The sequence below is a fragment of the Tupaia chinensis genome, unplaced genomic scaffold, assembly GCF_000334495.1.
Source record: "Tupaia chinensis unplaced genomic scaffold, TupChi_1.0 Scaffold000161_1, whole genome shotgun sequence".
NCBI lineage: Eukaryota > Metazoa > Chordata > Mammalia > Scandentia > Tupaiidae > Tupaia > Tupaia belangeri.
The window spans coordinates 2206370-2234001 of NW_006159632.1; the positions used below are offsets into that span (position 1 = coordinate 2206370).

The following is a 27632-nucleotide window of genomic DNA, read 5'->3' on the forward strand; positions in this document are numbered from 1 at the left end:
CTTGCTGCCCGGTCCCCTCAGGACACACGTGCGCTTGGCTCATGCAGATCACAGGAAACACTGATAGAGCTCATTCTGATCACTTCTTAAGGTAGATAAACAAAAAGCTCGGACTTTCTGTGTGCTCAGTGACTCCTCGCATCACCTGGCATTTATCATCTCACTTGAGTAATGACAGTCCAGGGGACTCACTCAGTGCGTTCTGGGGATAATGGATTGGTGAGAAAATGCCTGTCTTTGAAGGATTTTATTGGCATGCTTTCTGCCGCTGGGAATGCTTATGCCAGAGGATGCCCCAGAAGTGTCTTCATGATTTTAGTGAGGATCCAAGAATCTCAGGGAGGCAGAGCTGAACTGTAGGTTAGGAGGGCATGGCCAAGAAATCAGGGCAGATCGATAACGAAATTCTGAGTATGTCCCAACTCACATGGGATCTGCAGGTAGATGAGCAACTTAGTAACTCATTTGATTGGTATAACTTCTAGAACTCCAGGCTGATGATGAGCAATCTCACGTACTGTAGCCTGTTGGAATGCTCTGAGATGGACACTGTCTAGTTGTGAAAGTCCATTGAAATAAGGCAGTAGAGGGTCCTGTTAGGAACCCCTATAAATAGCATGACCTTCCCAGCTGCCTTCACTAGCTGGGTTTTTTATTTCTCTTGGTGCTAAGTGAATAGACGTCCTTAACTAAGAGGATCTCCATTAAGCATGAGGTAGTATGGTAGGAATGGCCAGTTAAAAGTCATTTGGTACTAACATTAAACATTTCAAAAGGGAGGCCCAGCAGGCGGCTTGGTGGTTGGGGCGCTGGCTTCCCACATGACTGAACTTGATTTGAGTCTGAAACCTGGTGGCTTGCTTACCCACTTTCCTTCTCTCTGTCTCTCTATGATGACTAAGTTAAAAAAAAATGTATATATATATAAAATAAATAAAATTAAGTTAAAAAAATTCAAAAGGGGCATAGCAGTAAAATGCCCTTGAGACTGACCCCACAGAACGGTGCTGGTTCTTGGTCCTGTGCCAGGAGACATCCCTGAGTGCTCTGGGTATGTTAGGTTGGCAAGAAAGTCCTAATGTATTTTTCTATGGCTTTTTTTTTTTTTAAGAATTATTTTCTTTAAATTTATTTATTATTATCATTATTATTTTTCAGTTTGATCAGAGAGACACAGAGAGAGAGAGAGAGGAAGTGAGAAAGCAAGCCACCAGGTCCGAGACCCGAACCGTGGTTGGCCATGTGGGAGTCCAGTGCCTTTAACCACCATGCCACTTGCCGGCCCCAGTTTTCCTATGGTTTCTATGCAAAAATGCAGCAGGACTTCCCTGAAGACCCAATATAATGGCAGGGGGATTCGCAGCATCAGAACCCTGTGGGTGCTGTGTCTCTTTTTCTGTCTCTTTGCTTATGGAAGAAAAGAGTAAATAAACTTAAGAAAAAACAGCAAACCTTGAAAGATACTGGAAGGGGGGCTAGCAGGTGGCATCATGGCTAAAGTGCTGAACTCCCATATGGTTGACTGCTGTTCGAGTCCCAGACCCGGTGGCTTGCTTTCTCACTTTTTCTTTCTTTCTTTCTCTCTCAGTATGAGTGTGCATGAGTGTGCATGCCCTATAGCAAATTAAAAATAATAGTTTTTTTTTTTTTTTTAAAGAAACCAGGAGGATGATCAGGAAAAAAACAAAACTTGAAAAACAGAAGAAAACAAAACTAAACATGCGCATGAGAACATAAAGCATTAAAAACAGTCTTGGGTTAGCTCTGCTACCTAGTGGTTAAGAAGCTGGACTCCACATGTCTGACTACAGTTCAAACCCTAGCCCTGACAGCTTGAAAAACAAGTCTCAATAAGCTAGAAAAATGGAAAAGGGATTGCAGTTTGACTATGTTCATTTGCGGGTGCCGTCTCCTTCCTTTCCTGCTCTCTGCATCCTGTGACAAAGCAAAAAATAGTGTCACATTATTATTATTATTTTAGAGAGATTTTTACTGTAAGGGTACATTTGCTCACTGGAGAGACAGAGAGAGAGAGAGAGAGAGAGAGAGAGAAATTGCCCCCTGAGGGAATGGCCCTTCTCCTCTCGGAATTTTGGGTACGCATGCACACTCACCTAAGAGCTTTTTTTTTGTTTGTTTTCATAGAAGGTTTGAATCTTATCTTTAGCATAGTCTTTCTTTTTTTTTTTTTGAGAGGTTTGTTGCTATAGGGCGTGTGCACTCGCCAGAAAGTGAGAGACAGAGAGACAGAAAGCGAGAAATCATCCTCCTCCCCGCAGGAGGATGGCCACACCGCAACCCCTTCTCCATTCTCCTCTCGGGATCTTGGGCATACACGTACATATGCTCTGCATCAGTTTAAGCCTTCGGGTCCGGGACTTGAACCGTGGTCAACTCTATGGGAGTCCAGTGAGATAGCCATTATGCCAACTGCTGGTCCCAGCATAGTCTTTGAAAATTATAGATCTGATAATTTTTAACTTGTAAAATAAGTTCTGTTTGTGTGTGTGTGTGTGTGTGTGTGTGTGTGTGTGTGTGTGTGTGTTTGCTAGAGGACTTGTGAACTTGTGTGCCCACTGAAAAGTGAGCAGCTATCTCCCGGAGAAGATAGTCTTGCTACTGTCCCCTCTCCTTCAGGACTTTGGACTTGCAACTTGCGCCTGGCATGTTTTTCTTTTTTCTTTTTTTCTTAGAGGTTTTTGCTATAGGGCACGTGCGCTCGCCAGACAGAGAGAGACAGAAAGCAAGAACTCACCCCCCCAGTGGGATGACCATGCCACATTCCCTTCTCCATTCTCCTCTCGGGATCTTGGGCAGGCACGCACACATGCCTGGCGTGAGTTTAAGCCACCGGGTCTGGGACGCGAACCACGGTCGACTACATGGGAGTCCAGCAACATAGCCGTTATGCTAACTGCTTGTCCCGCGCCTGGCATATTTATCAAGCCGCAGGCTCCAGGACTTGAACCTCACAGTGGGCCATGTGGGATCCAGCTGCCTCAACTCCCATGCCATTAGCTGGCCCCAAAGTGAGATTAAAAAAAGAATTGTTCAATTTAATTTATTATTATTAATGTGACGAGAGAGAGAGAAAGCGAGAAAGCAAACTACCAAGTTCCAGGACTTGAATTGCAGTTGGCCATGTGGGAATCCAGCACATTAACCACCATGCCACCTGTTGACCCTCCAAAGTGAGACTTTTAATTTAAAGGCTTTGACAACTCCCTCCCCTTAATCTGCCCAGGAAGCTGGAGTGCACAACCTTGATACCTGAATTAATCCTGTCACGGACTTAGAAGTTCTACTCTTAAAAATTATTTTTGTTTTTTAAACATTAAATTTTGAGTGGGTGTAATTCCTTTAATTAGATCAGTAATTTTTCAAGCAAACCAAGTAGCATTTTGTTTCTTAAATATCCTCAGCCTCTAGTCAGGAACAATTATAGATAATCCAGTTTTTATTTTAGTTGATTGATAGATTGATTTGTTCCCTCTTTTAATTAGCCAGTATTTATTTAGAATTATTATTAGGCAGTATTTATTTAGAATTATTCCCCAGGTCTGGGACTTGAATTGCAGTTGCCCATGTGGGAGTGTCCAGCACCCTAACCACCACTCCACCTCCTGGCCCCTAAGGCCCTGTCTTTTTCTTTTTCTTTTTCCTTTCCTTTTCTTCTTCTTCTTCTTTTTTTTTTTTTTTTTAAGAGAGACTTTTGCTGTGGGCTTGTATTCTTGCCTGAGAGAGAGGCAGAAAGTGAGAAATCACCCCCGGAGGAATGACCATGCCGCAATCCCTTCTCCCTTCTCTGAGGATCTTGGGCACGCACGCATACCTGCCCAACATGAGTTTCAAGCCGCTGCAGAGGTCCTGAACTTGAACTGCAGCCGACTACATGGGATTTCAGTGACATAACCATTACACCATCTGCTGGTCCCTAGACCTTGTCTTTTTATTTAAAACGAGAAGTTTATTCGATTGTAGGGCCAGACCTAGGTGGTAGAGCCTACCGGCAGTCTGAAGCTGGTAGCCAGAGCTTGTGTCTCACTGTTGCTTTCTAAATGCTGTAATAGTTAATCCGATGACCTTGAGCAGCTTGAAACAAATTGCATTTTTTCCATGACTTTGTATATTTACATTTTCTTATTCTTTATTGGTCTAAAAAGATTTTTGTATATTGTGACAGTTTGCCTTGAAATTTTAAAATGTGGCATGGGGGGCAGCAAGTGGCATGTTGGTTAAGGCATTGGATTCCCACGTCCGACCACAGTTTGAGTCCTGGACTTGGAGGATTGAAAATCACAACAAATGAGTAAATAAATAAATGTTTAAATAAAAAAATAATAATAATGGAATAGGTTTACTGTTTTCACAGATATGATTTCAGTTCAGGAAATTGTGAGTGCTCAGTAAATGTTTGTAGGGAGCCAGCCGCTATGGCACAGGTGCTGCTGCATCTGGCTGAGGCCACATGGGTGGGCAGCCCGGATTTGATTCAGGTCAGGCACGGTGGGGTGTGCCTGGGTCCTCGCTAGCTGGGAGGCTGGGGTAAAGTACTGTGTGCTGGTAGTAGAACCTGGTCAGAATTACCTGGTAATTTCTTCCCTTTCTCCCTCCTCTCCTTTCCATGCGCTTCCTCTCATTAAAAAAAAAAGAAAAAAAAAAGTTTGTAGAATTGTAATTGCATTTAATGTTATTTCTACTTTGTAAACACATGTGTGATGGCTTTAATTAAGGTGATTTTGATTACAGGTGATAGAAACCATATGAGATAATAAAAAATGTAAGAGAGGATTTATGGTAAGGGTACAGAGCATGTCACAGCACTCAGAGGAGGAATGCCAGCCTGCCTTGAGGAGGGTGGGGGACAGAATGAGGCTGGCTGCTTTCTCACGGACTCGGACAGAGTCTTTCGTGTGCATGTCTGTTTCCTCTCTCATACCCTTTCTGCAGGCCAGTTTGTCCGCGTCTCCCCACGCGTGCCATAAATGGCTATTCTGGCGGTATCACCTTTTTGCTCTACAACCAGCCTTTCAGCGTTAAACTCGTAGGAGCGTGATCAGCCTAGTGGGGACAGATGGCTAGCAGTACCTACCTGCTGGCAAAGCCTGTTGCCAGAACACCTCTCTCTTTTTAAATGGCCCAAGGTTGCATTCATTTGCCAGAGACAAGGAGGGAGGGAAAGCACCCCGCAGTGGAGCTCCCCTTACTTCTCCATCCTGTTGGGATTTGAGCCTTGCATGCACTCGCGCCTGGCATGTCTTTGAAGCCATTGGCACTGGGACTCAAACACGGATGGCCATGTGGGATTCAGCTTTCCTTAACCTCTAGGCTATGGGGCCAGCCCAAGACTATCTCACTTAAGGAGAAATAATCTTGTAATTCATATTTGCCACATTGGCTGCTTGGTTTTCCTAAAACTGCAGGATTTTTAATTGTAAAAATGTGGTCACCTAGTAATTTATAAACAGCATTTTAGATTTACCAGCACATAATGTAATGTCTTGGTCTTGATGTTGGGCATTTTGAATATATCTGATGATATGATAGCTGAAGTTTATACTGCTTAATTTCATCTTATTTTATCAGTCTCTCATATATACACAGTCATTGAGTACCTAGAAGAGCTCCAGCATCTTTGAAATACAAGTGGTCTCACATTGGCCCTGTGGTACATGGGTAAGGGGGCCAGGTCCTACCTCTGTAACTGACTGCGGCTCGAATCTCAGCTCCTGTGATTTGAAAAACACATCGAATGTGTGTGGAGGAGCCCCAAATCCAGATGGGATGGAGAAATGAAGAAGGGAGTTGGCATAACTGTGCCTCATTGGAGGTTAACTCTCTCTCCCCATCCTTATCTGATGAATGCAAGTGCTCTCTGGTAACTTAAAAAAAAAGAAATACGGGGCCAGCAGGTGGCACAGTGGTTAAGTCACTGGACTCCCACATGACTGACTGTGGTTCAAGTCCCAGTCCTGATAGCTTGAAACTCATACCAGGCATGTGTGCATGCATGCCCAAAATCCTGAGAGGAGAATGGAGGAGAAGGGATTGTAGCGTTGCCATGCCCCCTTGAGGGGTGATTTTTCACCTTTTCTCTCTGTCTCTCTGGTGAGTGCATGCCCCTTAGCAAAAATCTCTCTAAATAAAAAATATAACGTGCCTGTACACACACACACACACACACACACACACACACACACACACACGGTTGGGAGGTACTTTAGCAGGTTTGGGTCTTGTTAGAGTCTTGGACTCTACATTTGACCCATTATTGGTATGTAGTTGATTTAGAGCTGGATAATCAGAAATCTAAGATAACCTGCAGCAGATTTAACATTCGTAAAGTGCTGTTAAGGCAGATGGTATTATTACATTGGTGCAAAAGTAATCACGGTTTTGCATTGTTGAGTTTGATAGTAGATACATTCTTTTTTTTTTTTTTTTGCTATAGGGCGCGTGCGTTCACCAGACAGACAGAGAGAGACAGAGAGACAGAAAGCGAGAAATAACCCCCCCGGGGGGATGGTCACGCCGCAATCCCTTCTCCTCCATTCTCCTCTCGGGCTCTTGGGCACGCACGCACACGCGCCCACGTAGATACATTCTTAAAAAAATGTAGTTATGTTATACATCATTTCAACGCTCATTTCTTTTCTCTCTTTCTTTCTTTCTTTTTTTTTTTTTTTTGCTATAGGGCGCGTGCGTTCACCAGACAGACAGAGAGAGACAGAGAGACAGAAAGCGAGAAATAACCCCCCCGGGGGGATGGTCACGCCGCAATCCCTTCTCCTCCATTCTCCTCTCAGGATCTTGGGCACGCACGCACACGCGCCCACGTAGATACATTCTTAAAAAAATGTAGTTATGTTATACATCATTTCAACGCTCATTTCTTTTCTCTCTTTCTTTCTTTCTTTTTTTTTTTTTCGGCTGATGACATATTATTTGCTGTTAATTTTATATGTATTTTATACTATGGAAATCTTGTTAGGTAAAAAGCAAATTTGAGGGATTTTCTTATTCAAATTAAAAATAGGTTTTAAAGGGGTCTGCAGGTGGCCCGTTGGTCAAAGCACTGGATTCCCATATGGCCAGCCGCAGTTAGAGTTCTGGACTAGGTGGCTTGCTTTTTCACTTTCTCTCTCTGGCAAAACACACATGCCCTACAGCAAATTTAAAAGTAATGAATTAAATAAATAATTCTTAAACATTGTGAAACGGTTAGCTTTATAAAGTATCTATCTGGGACAAAGTCAGTATACAGTGTTGTAGCAATGAAGAGTGTGGCTTTGGTTACCGTGTTATTGTTGAGTTCTGAAATTGCAGTGGGTTACAGTGTTTATTAGTACTGGGTCAGTTTCTTGAGGTCAAAACACAAGTAATTGGTAGACTTACAGGTGATCAAAGATTGATGTTTCCTGTTGATAGATTGTTTCAGGGTCATATTCCCCCCCCCCTCGAGATTTTTGGTCTGGGACACATATGCTTGCCAGAGAACTGTAGAAGATGTTTACTTTTTAGGGAGGAGTTGATTTTTTTTTAATGTACAGTAACTTTCACAATCCAGTGTAAAAAGTGAGTAGCTCAGAAAAATGAGCAAAGACCATATATGGATGATTCATAGAAAAAGATGTGCAGATTACCCACTAAGTATATACTACTTCAAAAAATAATTTTCAAATAATTTCAGATTTATGGTACAAAGACTTCATGCAGATTCTTTTTTTTTTTTTTACCAGATTGCACAGTTGTTAACATTCTACCTAATTTGCTCTATAATCTGTGTGTGTATGTGCACACACATCTAAATGTACTCTGTATTGTCTTCAAAGTTTTTTTTTTTTTTTGAGAGGTTTTTCGCTATAGGGCACGTGCGCTCGCCAGACAGACAGAGAGACAGAAATCGAGAAATCACTCCCTAGGGGGGATGGCCATGCCACAATCCCTTCTCCTCCATTCTCCTCTCAGGATCTTGGGCACGCAACCACACGCGCCCTGCTTGAGTTTTAAGCCACCGGGTCCGGGACGTGAACCGTGGTCGACTACGTGGGAGTCCAGCGACATAGCCATTACGCTAACTGCTGGTTCCGTCTTCAAAATTTTTGAAAGCAAGTGGCAGATGTCCTGTCATCCCTGAGTGCTCCAGGGAGCAGCTCCCAGACAGTCAGGGATTCAGCGTCGGCACACCACCGTCCTGCCCAGACCCATTCGGATATCGCCAGCTGTCCTCACAGTGTCCTTCCCGTCCCGTCCATGCTGTCATCCACGGACATCGGCTGCGTTTGCTTGTCGTCTCTCTTCAGTCTACTTCTGTCTCAAACTGCTCCTCAGTCTTCTCTACACGTCACGTCCTTTGGAGTTTTAAGGAGTCCCAACCTTGCCTTGTGTGTGATAACTTCAAACTTGACCTAATTTTTCTCATTTCCTGAGTCAGTCTTGGGAAATCCACCCAAGAAAGGATGCTCTTTTGTTCTCTGTGCATCCCGTCAGATGAGTAGCGTTCCAGGATCCGCTGAGTCCTGCTCTCCTTCAGACCTCCACCTGTCATCCTAGCGCCTGTTGACAACTCTGAACTAAGCCCCTCTGTGATAGCTGCCATATCCCACGTCTGTCTTTTTATCAGTCCTGGTTTATTTGTTAGCATTTTACAGCAAGGAAATGCTTTCCCTGTTCTGCACCTGAAATTTATTTTCTTATTTATTCATTCATGTCAATATGAATGCATGGATTCCAGTTTTATTAAATGTTTGTGATTTATCATTATTTATTTTCAGAGAGTTTTTTGTTTGTTTGTTTGTTTGTTTGCTATAGGGCATGTGTGCTCCCCAGAGAGACAGAGACAGAGAGAGACAGAAAGCGAGAAATTACCCCCCACCCCACCCAGGGGAGTTGGCCAGGCTGCAATCTCTTCTCCTCCATTCTCTTCTTGTGATTTTGGGCATGCATGCACATGTGCCTGGTGTGAGTTTTAAGTTGCCGGGTCTGGGACGCAAACTGTGGTTGAGTCTGTGGGAGTCCAGCAATGTAACCATTATGCCATCTGCTGGTCTCTCATCCTTAATTAAAAAAAAATAATGTATTTATTTAAAGATTTATTTATTTATTTATTTATTTTTGGAGAGTTTTTTGCTATAGGGCGTGTGCGCTCGCCAGATAGACAGAGACAGAGAGACAGAAAGCGAGAAATCACCCCCCAGGGGGGTTGGCCACGCCGCAATCACCTCTCCTCCATTCTCCTCTTGGGATCTTGGTCACGCATGCACATGCGCCCGGCATGAGTTTAAGCCACTGGGTCTGGGACACAAACCGCGGTCGACTACTTGAGAGTCCAGCAACATAGCCATTACGCTAACTGCTGGTCCCTATTTAATTTATGTTTTTAGTTAGTTTGTTTTAATTTGACCAGAGAGGAACAGAGAGAGAGAACGTGAGAAGCAAGCCATTAGGTCCCAGATTTGAACTGTGGTTGACTATGTGGGAGTCCAGCACCCTCAACCACCATGCTACCTGCCAGCCCCAAGAATTATGTTATTTAACTTAATTTGTTATTATTTTTCAGTTTGATCAGACTGGGAGAGAGAGGGGGTGGGGAGTGAGAAAGCAAGCCACCAGGTCCAGGACTTGAACTGCTATTGGCCATGTGGGAGTCCAACTCCTTTAACTACCATGCCTCCTGCCAGCTCACCTCCTCATGAATTAACTTGCAGTGGAATATGCAGATCGTACATTGATCCTTTTGATATACATATGTACATCTCTCAACCAGATGTTGGAACAATGGATATTTATTTTGATACTCTAGGTTTTTCCCATTTGTCTGGTGGGATTCTTCTTCAAGGTGTCTCCTGTGTGTGTTTGAGATGTCCCCAGCATTTCGTGGAACATTTTCTTACCCCTCCCCCCTCGGGTTTTAGCTATAGGATGCGTGTGTTTGCTGGAGAAAGAGACTGACAGTGAGAGGAAGTGAGAAATTACCTCCCAGGAGGGATGGTCATACACCCTTCTTCTCCATTCTCCTGAGATTTTGGACATGCACATGCACATGCCTGGTATGATTTTCAAGCTGCCAGTTCCGAAACTCACACCACCATCACCCATGTGGGAGTTCAGTGCCTTAACCACTGAGCCACCTGCTGGCCCCAGCATTTCTTACTTATTAGCGCAAGACTTTTTAGATTCCTATACCTTCCCCTGCCCAAGCTTGAAATCAGCCCCTTCTCCAAGATTCTTAGTTTGTGTAGTGGAGAACGGGACATAGGAATCGAGATTAATGACCTTGCTGTTTTTTGTTAATGATCTGTCACTAGTTCTGGTAGACAGAACTAGAAAATACAGGCATGTATGTACACATATGGATGCACATGCACACATACACCTTTAAGTATACTTTTTTAGTTTTGTGTGTATATGTATCTATTACACTGTAGGAATTGAAACCATGTTTCCAGTTCTAAGTGAATCCTTAGACTTCTGTGTAGCCCAAGCTCCTTCCTTTTTAATGTCTTAGTCAGGGAGAACATGACCACGCTGTCCTTGGTGTAATTATGCACTTGATCAGTGCCTTCACTTGTGTGGTCCCTGTGGTACGTTTTCAGCCGTGCTGCTGGTCTCTGTCCCTGTTCAATTCTTTTTTTTGGGAGAGGTTTTTGCTGTAGGGCGCGTGCACTCACCAGAAAGACAGAGAGAGACAGAGGGACAGAAAGTGAGAAATCACCCCCCAGGAAGTATGGCCACACCACAATCCCTTCTCCTCCATTCTCCTCTTGGGATCCTGGGCATGCACGCACACGTGCCTGTCGTGAGTTTATTAAGACACCGGGTCCAGAACTCGAGCCGTGATCGACTTCGTGGGAGTTCAGTGACATAGCCATTTCGCTAACTGCTGGTCCCGTGTCCCTTTTCAACTCTTAATCCTGTCCTCAGCCAGAGAGTCTGCCTATGCCTCCTTTGGTCCTCCAGCCTCCTCACTGCCCTGTTTACTCAGCATCTGTTCCCTCCCTGATCCTCCCCACACCTCAGCCCTCCCTAACCTATGTCTGCCTCACTACCCTACTAGAAGGGAGAGATGTTAGACTGCATGGTTTTCCTCAGTGAATACATTTCTTCAATGCATTCATTTGTAATATGTCCTAAAAAGTTGTACATTTTAAGTTCAGTTTTGAAATGGTATACCTATTGATTTGTAAGTGTCCATGGTTTTGGTCCATTCATTTGTTGGAATTACTTCTGTTATTGGTTTAGTACCTCTTTGGCATTGTCATATACAAAATAGGGTTATTCATCAATTTATTGTCATGCCGGGTGTGTTTCAGGACATCTATGAGGGTTTGTAGCATCAAAGTTTAGACTTCTGTGTTGATTCTTTTTGCTTCATCCCCACACATTAACCATTGTAGTGCCACATTCTTCAAGGAGTTATTTCAGTAAGGTGTCTTCCGGCACAGTGGTCCCCAACCTTCTTGGCTCCAGGCTTGTGATTTTTATGGAAGACAGTTTTTCCACAGACTTGGGTAGGGGGAAGGATGGTTTTGGGAAGAATAAAATACATTCACTGATTATGGTCTTTATTTCTATTATTATTATTTTGTGATATATAATGAAATAATTCCACAGCTCACCATCATGCTGAATCACTGGACGCCCTGAGTTGTGTTTTCCTGACCAGAAGGTCCTATATGGGTCTCTTAAGAGAATGTAGTGCTGAGGCTGATGGGCCGGGAGTTGGGGCTCAGGGGGACCTGAGCGATGGGGAGTGGCTGTAAATACAGATGATGGAACAGGAGGCGGGGCCCAGGCAGACCTGAGGGATCGGGAGTGGCTGTAAATACAGATGATGGGACGGGAGGCGGGGCTCAGGCAGATCTGAGTGATGGGGAGTGGCTGTAAATACAGATGATGGGATGGGAGGCGGGGCTCAGGCAGATCTGAGTGATGGGGAGTGGCTGTAAATACAGATGATGGGATGGGAGGCGGGGTCAGGCGACCTGAGTTATGGGGAGTGGCTGTAAATACAGATGACACTTCGTTGGGCAGCCTGAGGTGAGAACTGCTAGTGGTCTGTGGCCTAGGGAACCCCTGTTCTAGGCTCCCCCTAAACCCTGTCAGATCCTCTGGGCCCTGCCTCAGCCTCCTGACTCAGCTGGGACCATGGAAGCCACTGTACCTGGCCCTTAGTTTGGGCTGGAGGCAGCTGGGCTCTCCTGTGTGTGCCCAGCCCACAGAGCCATGGCAGCCATGCCTCGCCTGTTGCTTTTTTCAAAGAATAGGTAGGTCTGTAATGACAGAGTATTTCCTAGGCAGCGTTGGTGTTAGCCAGCTGTTTGGATTGATTTGACTGTTGTCTTTGTAAAATTTTCCTTATGTGTTTGGAGTACAGCAGCCAGAGACACAGTAGATTAGCATGGATTCATTCAGGCACTTGTATGCTCCCATGGCATTTTGGCATCTTAAAGGATGATTATTAACCAGTAGCTAATGTAAAAATTGCTTATGCTTTTTAGTGTTTCCATGGAATACAGTGGTTTTTTAGGTGACTGTTCCGACATTTGGTTGACCGACTAAAAAAGTAATTGTTCCAGCAGTGCTGGATGACTGTGAGGTAGCCGTTGTCTTGACAACGAGAAAACTGCTGTTTGCTAAACAAAGGGATGGTAATGTACTGATTTAATCTCCTTTCTGGCACAGAGGTGCTACATGTAAGCATCTTATTTTAGCTTCTGAGATGGCTCATATTATTGATCAGAATCTGAGAATCAAAAATCAAGAGGAGTAAAAAGAGGTAAGAATTTTTCTGTCTGTGTGTACGGATAGATACGGATAGACACACATACCTTGTGTCTGCCGGTTGTGGTTGGGGTTGGTCAGAGGACTCTTAGTTACCTGGCTACTCAGTTCTCCTTGGCCCACAGCACTGCTGACCTCAGAGTTAGGAGTGTGGTCTTAGTTGTCTTCTGGCCACATGAAGGGGTCATGATACACTATGGAGTTTCCTTTCAAAGGGTTCCAGCCTTTCTTGCTACAAGAATTCAATGTGATGTCTTTATTTTCGAATTGGAAAAGGGAGATTATGTTTTAAAGGAATCCCTCTCCCATGTAGAGGAGTCTTCAAAAAGTTCATGCATAAAATGTATGCTGAAAATACGATGCATGGGTTTCAAAATTTTCTTGCACCAGAATAAGCTTTAATCTCATTTTTTCACAAACTTTGCAAAGTCTCCCTTGCTTCCTCCCTCCCTGTGTTTCTCTCATGTACACACACAGTTATACCTGCTCTGTTTCTGTGGAGATCAGTTATGATCGGATCCTTTATATAGGATGATGTTTTGGACTCAGCTTCTGCCCCTACTATGGAGTAATACTGGCTTTTATCTGGCATGGCTGGGCTGGGCCCTAACAGGGTCTGTCCTGGCAGGACATTGTAGCGACTTACTCTCTCTGTGAGAGAGTAACTGTTGTTTTTCCCTGAGGTGTGGGGGTCCAGCTGGAGGTCATCCAGCTGCTCCCTGGTAGATTTGAGCTTATGTATCTGATTCTGGGGCCTGTTCTCTTAATACTATTTCATTAGTAAAATAATTGCAAGTAAATTGGAAAATGTAGGAAAGTATTCATAAGAAAATGAAAAATAACCCATAATCCTTTATAAATTATTTAATTTTATTTTTAATTTGCTATAGGGCATGTGTGCTCACCAGAGAGAGACAGGGAGATAGAGAAAGTAAAGTTGCCAAATCCAAGTCTCAAACTACATTTGGCCATGTCAGAGTCCAACGCCTTAACTACCGCTACCTGCTGGTTCCATGAGGCTTTTTCTTTTTTCTTTTTTGGAGAGGTTTTTGCTATAAGGGAGTGTGCACTCGCCTGACAGACAGAGACAGAGAGATAGAAAACGAGAAATCGCCCCCCCAGAGGGGATGGCCACACTGCAATCCCTTCTCCTCCATTCTCCTCTCGGGATCTTGGGCACGCATGCACACGTGCCCGGCGTGAGTTTAAGCCGCCGGGTCCGGGACACGAACTGCGGTCGACTACGTGGGAGTCCAGCCCCACAGCCATTACGCTAACTGCTCGTCTCTCCATGAGGCTTTTTCTAAGAGGCATTTCTCTATATACCTTGAAATCCCTTTTCATGTGTTCAAGCTTGAAGGAAGGAAACTATTAATATTACTTTTCAAAATAATAATTTGTCCCTATGATATTTTAGATAATTAATACTCTTCGCTGTCAGCATGAATTTTCCTGTTGGTGAGGATGTGGGATGTGCTTGGTTAAGGGGAAATTTCGTCTATGAAATTGAGTTTTAATAATCCTACTAAATAAGCACATCTGCAACTGGCTATAGCAGAAATGGTGTCTGGTGTTTGATGTGAGTATCTGTCTACATGTGGTGGTCTTCTATTCTCTTTTTGCTTAGAATGATGTATTAAAAAGGTACAACTTGTTAAATACTCACTTGTGAGTACACATGTGCAACTTGTAGTTGATTTCGTGTTCTCGTCTGTTCTGATTGGGGGCACCTCGTCTGTTTCCAGTTGTCCTAACTGTGTTGGTGGGGAGCTGTACACGTGGAGAATCCCGACCATGGTCATAAGTACCGTCTACATTTGGGTTTCTCTGGGGGTGAACCAATATCCCTGGAACCATAGAGAATTGAAATATGTTGAAATTTTTGTTCTCTTTTAAAAAATTATTTATTTAACTCCATTTGTTATTATAATTAGTATTATGGTTTTAATTTGACCAGAGAGAGGGAGAGAGGCCACCAGGTTCAGGACTGGAACCACAATTGGCCATGTGGGAATCCAGCGCCCTTAACCATCATGCCACCTGCTGGCCCCTGTTCCCTCTTTTAATAAAAATTAGAATTATTTCATTGACAACGATTGAATAGCTTATGATGATGTGTTATGTGCCTAAATCGAGTCATGATCACCACAGTCCGAGCTGCTAATGCAGCCACTGTCACAGCCTCCCTGCCAAACGTTAGTGCTCCCTCCGAAAAGATTTTCTTTTTTGTAGAGATTTTTGCCATAGAGCACATGCGTTTGCCAGAGAGACAGAAACAGAAAGCATGAAATCACCCCCAGGGGGTGGCCACATTATAGTTCGTTCTCCTTCAATCTCCTCTTAGGTTTTTGGACATGCACGCACACATGCCCAGTGTGAGTTTGAAGCCTCCAGGTCTGGCACTTGAGCTGCAGTCAGCCATGTTGGAGCCCAGTGATGTAACCATTGCCCCGCCATCAGGTCCCTCTCCTGAAACATTTTAAGTGAAATACTGCTAGTCCCTTTTTAGTTCTTGCTAAATAAAGCCACTCATTTGTCTGCAATTTAACCATATTTTTGGCTAAGGAAAATGGTATTTTAAGAGGCATAGGACAAATAGGTAAAGTAGAAATGCATTGATTAAGTACAAGAGCATTGTAAACTTAGCAAGCTGGGGCTAGCCTATGGCATGGTGGGTAAGTTGGCTGGACCCCACATGGTCAACTATATGGTTCTAGTCCTGAACCAGGTAGTGTACACAACAGATGGGTACATGTACATGCATGCCCTGAATCCTGGTAAGGAGGAATGGAGGAGATGGCTCTCACTGCTAAGACACTGTGCTGTGCCAGCGGGACCATGGGGGAAGCCCAAGACTGACTGTGGTCCGACCTGAAGGCCGGATGCAGGGCATGGTGGTGTATGCCTAGAAGCCCAGTGACTCCGTTATCTGGACAGGAGAGTCAAGAGCCCGAGACTGGTCAGGACAGCACAGTCAGACCCTGCCTGGGGGAGCAGGGCATGGTGGTGAGCTCCTGTGGTTCCAGCTACTCAGGACACTGAGGCAGGATGATGGCAACACCACAAGAGCTTGTTTTAAGGAAAAAATACAAGAAGACAGAGGAAAGACTTAAAGATCCTGTGCAGAAATGTACTTAATTATAGAAGAGCAGCTGGATTAAAGACTTAGAAACTAAATCATGGAGCCTGCAGGTGATGTGGTTACGGTACTGGACTTCCGCATGACCAACTGTGGTCCAAGTCCTAGACCCAGCAGCTTGAAAATCATGCCAGGCACATGTGTGTCCTTGCCCAAAATCCCAAGAGGAAAATAGAAGAGATGGGATTGCTACGTGGCCTTTCCCCCGTGGGGAGTAACTTCTCACTCTCCCCTCCTCCGCCCTGCCAGAGAATGTTTGTACTCTATGGCCAAAACCTTAAAAAAAATCTAAATCACATAAATACCATTTAAGGTAGAAGAATAAAACAGACATTTCAGCCCAGTAATTTTATTTGAGACTTCCTAGATTGACTTTTTTTCATATCGTTTTTTACCAGTAGTTTGTATACATGTACTCCTCTTCTTCCTTTTTTTTTTTTTTTAAAGCTTTTGGCCTTAGGGCATATGCGCTCCTGGAGAGAGACAGAAACAGTGAGGTGGAAGTCAGTGAGATGGAAAGTGAGACATGAGCCCCCAGAGGGATGGCCATGCTACAGTCCCTTCTCCATTCTCCTATCAGGGTCTTGGGCATGCACATGCGCCCACTGTGATTTTCAAGTCACTGGGTTGGGGACTTGAACTGCATTTGGCCGTGTGGGAGTCCAGCAGTGCAGCTGCTATGCTGTCTCTGCTCCCAGTTCTTTATACCGTTCCACTTTAGAATTTGTCTAGATAGAGATAAAACAAAGCTGTTCTGAATTTTGGTGGTTGCCCAAGATAAAGCCTAACTATTGAAAGAGATATTTTTCAGACTTGGAGCTTTACAGGTCTACCTTCCAGCAGGTGGGCCCGTGTACAGGGTGAATGAGTCAGTAATATTTGAATCATGTATGGCTGAATGGGTGTTTGCAGGGCTGGTTGGAAGGCTGTACTTGTGAGCGAGCTGATTCATATCTTGTATCATATGTGTTTAATAGAAAAAACATGGTTCGGGACCAGCAGTTAGCATAATGGCTGTGTTGCTGGACTCCCATGTAGTCGACCGCGGTTCAAGTCCCGGACCCGGTGGCTTAAAACTCATGCCGGGCGCGTGTGCGTGCGTGCCCAAGATCCCGAGAGGAGAATGGAGGAGAAGGGATTGCGGTGTGGCCATCCCCCCTGGGGGGTGATTTCTCGCTTTCTGTCTCTCTGTCTCTCTCTGTCTGTCTGGTGAGCGCATGCGCCCTATAGCAAAAACCTCTAAAAAAAAAAAAAAGAAAAAGAAAAAGAAAAAACATGTTTTTGGGGCCGGCAGGTGGCGTTATGGTTAAGGTGCTGGACTCATACATGACTGACTACAGTTAAAGTCCTGGACTTGGCGGCTCCCCGCCACCCCCCATCTGTGATAATAAATAAAATAAACAATTCTTTTTAAACAAAGAGAAGATAAAGTATGTTTTTATAATTTACAAGGTGTATGTTAGGACATTTAAATAGATTTTATTATAAACATTTTACTTATTTTAAACTAATAGCATTTTATAGGTTGGTCTTGTTAGTGAATACATTACCCCTTGGAACTGTTACTGTGATAGTAGGAGTTGGCCCGTTCTGAGATCTCATTGTGGGAAGAAATTCGAGAGTTGAAGTATGATATTATTTCTCTGCATTTTTAGGCGCTTGACGAGCCCCCCTATCTGACAGTGGGCACGGACGTGAGTGCCAAGTACCGAGGAGCCTTCTGTGAAGCCAAGATCAAGACAGCAAAAAGACTCGTCAAAGTCAAGGTGTGGTGTTTGCAAATGTTGCTAATCGTATTTTCTGTGTTTGATACTTAAACTCGTATTTGATGAGTGTGTCTGAGAATTCTTTTTCTGCTCAATGAGTTTCTAGGACAAATGGTTGTAAAAAATACCTCAAGAGGAAGTATTATTCATGATTTTCATTTTTTCCGTTGGAATGAAGTTAGATGACCACAATTGGAACTTTGAATGCGATTTCAGTACAGACTTGGTATTGGGCTGCTAGCATTTTAGAGCTGGAGAAGGACCTTAGAAATATTCTATTTCAGTTGTTTCATTTGATTATAAGAAAAATGAGGCTCATAAAGGACTAATGATTTCTCTAAGGCCATTGTAGCTGTGTTGGCAGAATTGGAACTCCTCTGGCTTAACAACTTTAGGAAACCGTCTTTCCACCTCCATTTTTATCCACGAAATGGGGGTGAGATTCGTGACTGGTACCTTTCGATACCAGTGGAATAAAATGCATGTGGTTGTTGATTCCATACCTTCTGCCTTTCTCAAGTTTCCTAAAGTATTTGAGTGTTTTCCTAAATAATGCAGCAATAGAAATGCAACTGACCACATTTTAAAAAAGAATTAATTTTATTTATTATTTATTTATAAATATTTTTAGATACTTTTTTGCCTTAGGTGCTTGCGCCAGAGAAAGAGAGAAGAGACAGAGGCAGTGAGAGGGAAAGCGAGACATCACTCCCTGGGGAGTGGCCATGCTATAATCCCTTCTCCATTCTCCTCCCAGGATCTTGGGTACAGCACATCCGTGCCTGGCATGTTTGATTTTTTTTTTTTTTTAAAGAACAGAGAGATTTTTGCTATAGGGTGTGTGAGCTCGCTGGAGAGACAGAGATAGAAAGCAGGAAGTAACCCCCCAGGGGGGATGGCCATGCAGCACTCCCTTCTGTATTCTCTCAGGATTTTGGGCCCGCATGCCCATGTGCCTGGGATGAGTTTTAAGCTACTGGGTCCAGATCTCAAACTGTGGCTGACTACTGGGAGTCCAGCTACGGAACCATTATGCCACCTGCTGGATCCACCTGGTGTGAGTTATAAGCCACCGGGTCCAGGACTCAAACCACATTCAATCATGTGGGAAGTCCAGTGGAAGTCCAGTGATGTAACTGCTACACCATTTCTTGGCCCCATTACTTATGTTTTAATTTGACCAAAGAGGGACAAAGGAAAAGTAAGAAAGCAGGCTGCCAGGTCTGGGACTTGAACTGAGGTCGGACATGTGGGAGTTCAGCACCCCAACCACCATGCCACCGACCAGCCCCATTTGCCCACATTTTAATAAATTACCAGTATTGAAAAATAAGGGACCGGGCGGGCCCTGTAGCCTAGTATTAAGAGAGCTGGGTGTCTCATGTGGCTGTCTGGATTCACATCTTAGCCCCAGTGACTTGAAAGGCGCGCTGCTGCATGTGTGTATGCATACCCCACACCCCGACAGGATAGAAAGGGGACTGTGGTGTGACCATGCCCCAGGGTAGGGTGCTTTCTTCCTCTCCCTGTCTTCCTGGCCACTGCATGTGCTCTCTGACAACTGAAAAGAAAAAAAGAAAGGAAAGTAGAGACCAGTATTTGAAAGTAGGCATTTATTCATTTGTCGCTGTCCCCGAGTGGCCGCCTGTAGAGCAGGTACTGGTTAGCTGTGAGGTAGAGTGGGGTGGGAATGCAGGCCCTGATCTTCATTTAGCTTGTAACCTTTCATTTGAGCATCCCTGACGAAACAGGCTGTATAGGTGTCATACTGCCTATGGACAGAATCAGAGGCCCTTCCAGAGCCTTTTTTTTTTTTTTTGAGAGGTTTTCGCTATAGGGCGCGTGTGCTCACCAGACAGACAGACAGAGACATAGAGACAGAAAGCGAGAAATCACCCCCCAGGGGGGATGGCCACACCACAATCCCTTCTCCTCCATTCTCCTCTCGGGATCTTGGGCACGCACGCACATGCGCCTGGCGTGAGTTTAAGCCACCGGGTCTGGGACTCGAACCCCGGTCGACTACGTGGGAGACCAGTGACATAGCCATTATGCTAACTGCTGGTCCCTCTGGAGCCTTTTCTGTGCCTTGTGCTTGGCTTTCTCCTGTGTACATGGCTGTGTTGAAAAGCCCCCTCAATAACTTTAAGGTGCACCCCTGTTAATTGTCACAGGTCTTTAACGTGACTGCAGACCCGTAGGATGCTGGTCGTGGCCACCTTCAGTTTCCACAGCGCGTGCCTGTGAGTTTATTGTCATTGGTTATGCCGCTGCTCTTACAGCACTGCTACAACGCAGTTCCTGTCCTGGGTGCGCCCCCTTGTGTTGCCTGGTCACTCAGTTTCTTGACACAGCTGTGCTAAATAGTAAGAGAAAGCTTTTTACCAATTTTTTCACTTTTTTAGGACACTACTAGTACCAGTGTGAATTAGACTAAAGCCCTCCCTTATGGTGCAGGTAGCTCTTCTGTCCTCGTTAGCAAAGATGTTGTCTTTGGCAGGAACAGTGTTACTCCAGGACCATGCTTTGGGTATCTGCATTTAGCCCTGACTTGTACTCTGAGCTGGTTGTCCCCATATAAGGGATGAACTGGGAGGGTGACATAGCAGCAGTCCTGCCATTTGTTGCTAGGTATGAAAAGACCAGGACCGTCTTTACCTGACTGCTGCCCCTAGTGATAGCATCTGTGCTTTACAAATAATGGATGTCTAAACCGTACTTGAAGTCTTTTATTTTTTGGTTACTGTAGAAATGTTTTTGCAGTTCCAATTTCTTACCAATATCCTCATAGCACAGATTGGATGCTAATCTGCAGTCTAAGGCCACATAGGAGGCCTGAGTTTGATTCTCAATCACCTACAATCCACCCTACAGAACCACTGGTTACTGTAGAAATGTTTTTGCAGTTCCAATTTCTTACCAATATCCTCATAGCACAGATTGGATGCTAATCTGCAGTCTAAGGCCACATAGGAGGCCTGAGTTTGATTCTCAATCCACCCTGCAGAACCACGGGCAGTGCCTTTAGTCCTGTGTACCTGGAAGCCTCAGGCAAGAGGATCATAAGCTTGCAGACAGTGTGGACAACATAGTGAGACTGTCTGAGAGAGCCAGCTGTTGTGGTACCTGTCTGTGGTCCCACCTACTTGGGAAGCTGAGGCAGGGTGATTACAACAGGGCGAGACCCTATCAACCTCCCTACCTATTAGCCCCATACACAAAAGTTAATCATTTTCTTGACAAATGTGGGGGTGTATTTATTAACTAGTTTCACATATACCTGTGTGTGTGGAGGGAGTATATGTGTGTTAGGTTTTTGCCATAGGGTGCTCGCCAGCGAGAGAGGGAGGGAAAGTGATAAATCACCCTTGTAGGGGGAATGGCTATGCTGCAGTCCCTTCTCTTCTGGCCTTCTCATGATTTTGAGCACGCAGAGACATATGCACTCGGCATACTTTTCAAGCCACCGCATCCAGGACGTGAGCTGTGGTCGACCCTGTGGGAATCCGGTGCTGTAATCACCGTACTGCCTGCTGGCTCCATTGTGGTTGTTTATGTTTTTGTTTTGTTTTTGTTTTTGTTTTTAGGTGTTTGCCAGAGATATCGAGAGAGAGGGAATGTGAGAAATCACCCCCTGTGGGGGATGGCCACATTGCATTCCTTTCTCTTCCATTCTCCTCTTGGAATTTTGGGCATGTGTTCACGTATGCCCAATGTTATTTTCAAACCACTGGGTTAGAAACCTGAACCATGGTTGGCCATGTGGGACTCCAGAACCTTAATCACCTTGCCACCTGCTGGCCTCTATTTTTTTTTTTTTTTTTTTTTAAGACAGGGTCTCTCTGTATTGTGATCTGTCTGCCTCAGCTTTCAAGGAGCTTGGGGTTATAGGCCCATGCTACTGTGATTTGGTTTTTCAGGGTGGGCTAGGAATCTAACCTGCGTCCCCCAAGTAGCCTCAGCTTCCTAAACAGAGCATCCAGGATGTACTTCTGTAGCTAGTCTTTTACCAGTTGTTTCTGATCCAAAGTTAATACATATTCTTTTCCTTTTTAAAAAATAATTATATGTTTAATTTCATGTTTTTGTTGTTATTATTATTATTATTTATTTATTTTAAAATTTGACCAGAGAGAGAAAGGGAAAGTGAGAAAGCAAACCATCAGGTCCTGGACTCAAACTATGGTTGGCCATATGGGAGTCAGTTGTCTCAACTATCATGCTACCTGCCAGCTTCACCTTTTCTTTTCTTTTTCTTTTTATGCCAGAAGTGCATACATTCATCCATCACAGAGAGAGAGAGAGAGGGAGAGAGCGAGCAAGCGAGCGAGTGAGCTAGCATTCCCTAGAGAGAGTGAGCATGTTCTAGCATTTCCCCCTGACACACACACGGTGGGACACATGCTGCAGCTCTTTTTCCTCCTTGTCTCCTTTCTATCGGGAATTTGGGCAGCCATGCACATGTGCCTGATGTATTTTGCAGGTCACCTGGGCCTGGATTCGAAGCACAGTTGGCTCTGCAGGCTTCACTTCTGTGCTGTGGGCAGGGGCCATCACTGAGCTCAGTTTCAGACAGGGTCTCCTTATGTTGCTCAGGGTAGCTTTTCACTCATAGCCCTTCTGCCTCTACTGCAAGATTAGTCTTTTTTTTTTTTTTTTTTTTTTAAGGGGGGAGAGGTTTTTGCTTGAGGGCATGAGCACTTGCCAGAAAGACAGAGACAGGGAGATAGAAAGCAAGAAATCATCCCCCAGGTGGGATGGCCATGCCACAATCTGTTCTCCTCCATTCTCCACTAAGGATCTTGGGCATACACACACATGCGCCTGGTGTGAGTTTAAGCCACCAGGACCAGTAGTACTTGAACCGTAGTCAACTACATGGGAATCCAGTGACATAGCCATTACACCAACTGGTCCCAAATTAGTCCATTTTTAAAAAAGATTTATTTATTTAATTCTATTTGTTATTGTTATTTATTTTTAATTTGACTAGACAGAGAAAGAGAAAGGGAAAGCGAGAAAGCAAGCTGCCAGATCTGGGACTTTAAAACCAAGGTTAGCCATGTGGGAATCTAGCACCTTTATCCACCACGCCACCTGCTGGCTGCAGTTAGTGCATTTTCAGTGATAATGTTGATAACATTTTTTCACTACCTGCTTTTATTAGTGAGCACTTACTATGTGCTAAGCATTCAGTAAAGAAACTGAAACTCTAAGGTTAAGACCTAGTGCCTACCTATCTGTAAGTGGCTTACAGATTAAATGAAGGGCACAGATACCTCAACACATGATTTAAATAAAGCATAGTGATACAGAAGTTCCTGGGATACCATGGTATAAGGCATCTTCTTTTCTAGTTGGTTTATGAGTGAGTCCATGACTTAAAATGACTACCCCATAGTTATCATCTGAGAATGGTTAGGGTCAGTGGTTCAGTCCTCGTAAGAACACTCTGCCTTATATAGAGAAACCAGCATTTTCTATATGAATAGTAAAAGCTAACTAGTTCCTCCTCATGAGCTAATTAAATATTTAAACTTGAAGCCTTATTTTAATGTAATCTCCCCCCTCCTGAGTCCTTATTCTCTGGTTCTCTACTGACACAGAGGGTGCAAGGCTGTCCTGGAGCTGTGTGCTAATAAACATTCAGTAGCTGACATTTCAGCAGCAGCTCCACCATGTGCCGGTTCTGGGGTTTAGGGATGGTTACTTAAACTTTTTATCCCTCAGTTTTCTTAAATCAACAAGATGGAAATAATCACATCTGCCTAATAGGGTTGGGAAGAGTAAATGTTTGCAGTTTGAGCTCAATACTTAGCTCACAGCAAGGCTTTGCTGTTGTGGTTTATAGTTAAGCTGGGCCTTAATCTGGTTATTGAATGTTCTGCATATAATAAGCTCCCAGTAGCTTAAGATCTCTCCATCTTCCTTCCTCATTCTTTTTGGAAAAGAAGATGTACAAGAAAACTAATATTGAGTAAAGCATGATAACGTGGAACATTGAGTAATTTAGATGTCATACCATTGGTTACTTTAGTTAAAAAAATCTCCTTTACGTAATCAACTTAGGGATTGGGATCGTGTATAAACTAAGCAGCTACTGTTTTATATTATTTGTAGTAAAAATGAATAATTAATGCGTCTGAGCTTCTGTTGCTTTTTATTTTAATTTTTGGCGTTTAATTACATTTATAATCTCCAGGTGACATTTAGACATGATTCTTCAACGGTGGAAGTTCAAGATGACCACATAAAGGGCCCACTAAAGGTAATTAATCAGTTCATTACTAATGCTAGTGTTGGATTAGAAAGTAATGATTATACTTGGTCATTTCCTTTTACTTCATTGGCTTATTACTCAATTGATGAAATAAATGCAGAGTTTTCTCTAAAAAGATTTATAGATAAAAACAGAAATAATATGAAACAGTGCCTGGTGGTGACAGTATAACTTAACAGTGTTTGGAAACACAAACACCAAGTGTGAGGAATGGGCGGACCACGCAAGAAAATGGAAATATAGAGCCTTTATTGGGAGCACTCCCAAGTGAGGTTCGCTGGTCCGACAGAAAGGGAGAGAGAGGGAGGGAGACAGGCCACAGAAATTGTTTGTTAGGGCAGGGTTCAGTGATTTTTATAAGGGTATAGGGAGAGGGAGCGTCTTAGAGGTAGAAACAGTCCGTGTAAGGTAAAGGTTTAGGGGGAGAACAAACTACTGTGCACGTAAGGTCTGGTGCCGTGTGCAGAGTAGAGCCCGTGTGCTACATCCGACTTAGATCCGAGTTCAGCGCAGTCAGATGACAGACTAGGTCCGGGTTGTATCTGCCGAGTGTGGCATGGCGTTCCACCCCCACATCCAACCTGCCCAGACCTCCGGCCTAACCCAAGACTGCTGTCACTCACTCCTCTGCTCAGTCCTGCATGTGTCTGTTATAAAGGTAATGATTTCCCAGGAGCAATGGGTGATGAACTCGGCTTCAGTGAGCTAGCTTCCAAGTGGGTCTCTAAAATGAGAAGGTTAGAAGACTAGAACTCAGAGCTCGTACTTCTTTAGGGTAACTGATGCCAAGTGAAGTCTTTGATGGGCTGTCAGGCAACTGTCAGTGATGAGCACATTCCTACTAACAGAGAGTTTTCTTTGTATTTGTTCCTTACTGGCGAGTGAAATCGGTGTTGCTGTGCTTTCTACCAGTGAGCAAACTGTGGCGTTGCGGGTGCCCTGTGTGCTCTTTGGTGCTGATTTTCAGTGTCTGGAAGTGGGCATTGCCTTAGAATCATTGGAACTGTTAACAGAATTGAAGAAACTTCTGTAGATGTACGAATCCATTGCTCGTGACGCTGTAGATTTTGGAGAGTTAGGTGTGTGTATCTGCCAGTTTTTGTTTGTTGAGTTTTAAAACCCTTAATTGGGCCCCCAGGGCAGTAATACCCTCCCTGTGCAGTACCTGCGTGGAGTTGGTGGGTTGTGTGTTTTAAATACTGCTTTGTAACAGTTATTTCCTCCTGTTTCTATGTGGTGGGTACTACCTCTAGTGTCCCACAGAGGCAGAAAGGCAACCGTGTTCAGTTAGGCAGGATGTCAGCCATGGTTTACGTAGTGTAGACCGTGCTGAGTTTGGCTCCTCGTAACAGCCCTTTTCAGAAGAGGAGCGCGAGGGAGTAAAGTAATCGGGCCATAGTCTCAGGGCCACAAGGGCAGAACAGAATTTGACAGATGGTGGTCTGTGATGGGAATTCCGGGGCCTGTGGGTGTCCAGCATGCGGAGTCTGTGTCCGGAAGCGGGGGGACAGGGCTCTTTGCCTGACTGGCCCACAGATGCCAGCTAACTGCTTTATGACAAAGGAAAGGGTTAGAAAAGGCAGTTACTTTGTATCCTCTTGTCCAGCTCTGTCTCCTGCTACTGCCTCAGCCCCTGGGATCATGGCTCACTGGGTTCATTTTGCCTGTTTGTTTTTTACTACTGTATTAAAATTGCCCTTGTGCATGATTAAGACTTCAGACCCTTTGGTGTTATTTATTTTAAAGGCAAGCTCTCCATGTTGCAGTTGTACTGTCTCAGCTCCCGCTGGGACTATGGGCATGGCCGTCCCCTCGCTCGTTTCTGTAAGGGGTCCCATGTGGCTCAGGCAGCTGTCCGCTCAGTCCTCCTGCCTCAGCCTGTGACCGTGTTGTCAGGGTTACATTGCATGCCACTGTGCTGGCCTTTAGATTGGGCCAGGGATTGAACCTGGACCTCCCATATAGTCCTAGCCTGTAGAGCACAGGCCACCGTGACTGGGCCATTTTCATGTTTACATAGGCAGGGGATCCGATTTTCTTCTCAGAATTACTCAGATGTCTTTCTTGTCTGTGGGTTTTTTCCCCTGTAGATTTTGATTGTTCCGTAATGTAGCAGTCCCCAACATTTTAGGGGTTGGTTTTGCGCAAGACCGTGGACCGCGGGTAGGGGAGTAGAGAGGGGTGAGGCGGTTGGTTTCGGGATGATTTAAGCACATTGTGTTGTTGTACACTTTATCTCTATTATAATTACATTGTAGCATATGGTGACATAGTTATAGGCTCACCATAGAGCAGGATGCAGCCATTCCCCAGCAACAGTGGCAGTGCCTCAGCTGGACCTCAGCTCACCAGGCATTATCTCATAAGGAGTACGCAAGCGGTCTGGTCCCTCCCAAGCACAGTTCCTGGAAGGCTTTGTGCGCCTATGAGATAGCAGTGCTGCTGCGATCTGACCGGAGGTGGCGCTCAGGTGGCGCTCAGGCACCAAAGCCAGGGATGGGGAGTGGCCGCAAGTACACACGGAGATTCACTCACTGGCTGCTACTGTCTTCTGCCTAAGGCCTGGTTCCTCAAGGCCCATGGACTGATTTCAGTCTGCAGTCTGCGGCCTGGGGCTTGGGGACCTGCCCTAATGTACTTCATAGCTCTCTATCAGCTGATAGAAAGTGTCAGCGTTTGGATAAATGTTTCTTTCAGAGGAAATTAATCTACCAGAAATGATTGTTATTTGATTTAAATACATTTTTATTTATTGAGCTTACATGAAAATAAGTTCTAGGCCATTTGACTATTACATAAAAATATTATAGCATGTGCTTATTGACAGTAGTCATTTAACAAAAATTTTGGTAATTTTCTGAAGTTCTTTTTCCCTTTAGAGCATTGTGTTGGACTAACAGTCTCTTTTCTGAACAGGTTTGTTTTCTTCATCACGATAAAGACCATATAAGTGTAATTATTAGCATTTTCTTAATCCGATGGAAAATATTTCAAATGGCTCGTTAGTGGTACATTCTAGCCCATACGGAAACCTCAGAGCTAGTTTGTAAATGTGCCTGTTTTCCTTGGCCTCCTTTAAAGAGGAGATACAGGCCAGGACAGTCAATTTCATAGACGGTGGTTCTTAGTGTATGATCTGACAACTCATTTTAGGAGGGCTGCATAAGGGCTGACCTGTTTTTTGTTTTTGTTTGTTAGAGAGAGATGTCTGCTATGAGGCGTGTGCACTCCCCAGTGAGAGAGAGAGACAAAATGAGAAGTCATCCCTCGGGGGATGTCTGCGCTGCATCCCTTCTCCTCCATTCATTCTCCTCTTGGGACTCTGGGCACGCACACATGTGCCTAAGCCCCTGGGTCTGGTACTCAGACTGTGGTGACTGTGTCGGAGTCCAGTGACATAACCACTGCCGTCCGCTGGTCCTAGGGCTGGCCTGTTTTAATAGCAATGCCTGATGCATTTGCCTTTCTCACTCTGCTGGTACCTCTGCTAATGCATAGATTCCATCCGGCAGTGCTGAGCGAAATTACCGGCATCTTAAAACAAGTCAGTAGTTTTGGTTTTACTTTTGTCTTCTTTAATTTATTTATTTAGGTATGAGAAAAAAAGGAAAGAGAGAGAGACAGAGAGAAATATTTTTGACAGTCTTGTGTTGTGATCTTCCTG

General features: G+C 44.4%; 1 protein-coding gene across 1 annotated transcript in view; it reads left to right on the top strand.

The window, feature by feature from the left end:
• The window catches only part of ARID4B (AT-rich interaction domain 4B), a 171880-nt gene that overhangs the window by 42312 nt on the left and 101936 nt on the right, over window positions 1-27632 (top strand). The window contains exons 3-4 of the mRNA XM_014586812.2: window positions 17578-17688; window positions 23891-23956. Coding sequence (XP_014442298.1) covers window positions 17578-17688; window positions 23891-23956 — 177 coding nt within the window. The remainder of the gene's footprint in view (window positions 1-17577; window positions 17689-23890; window positions 23957-27632) is intronic.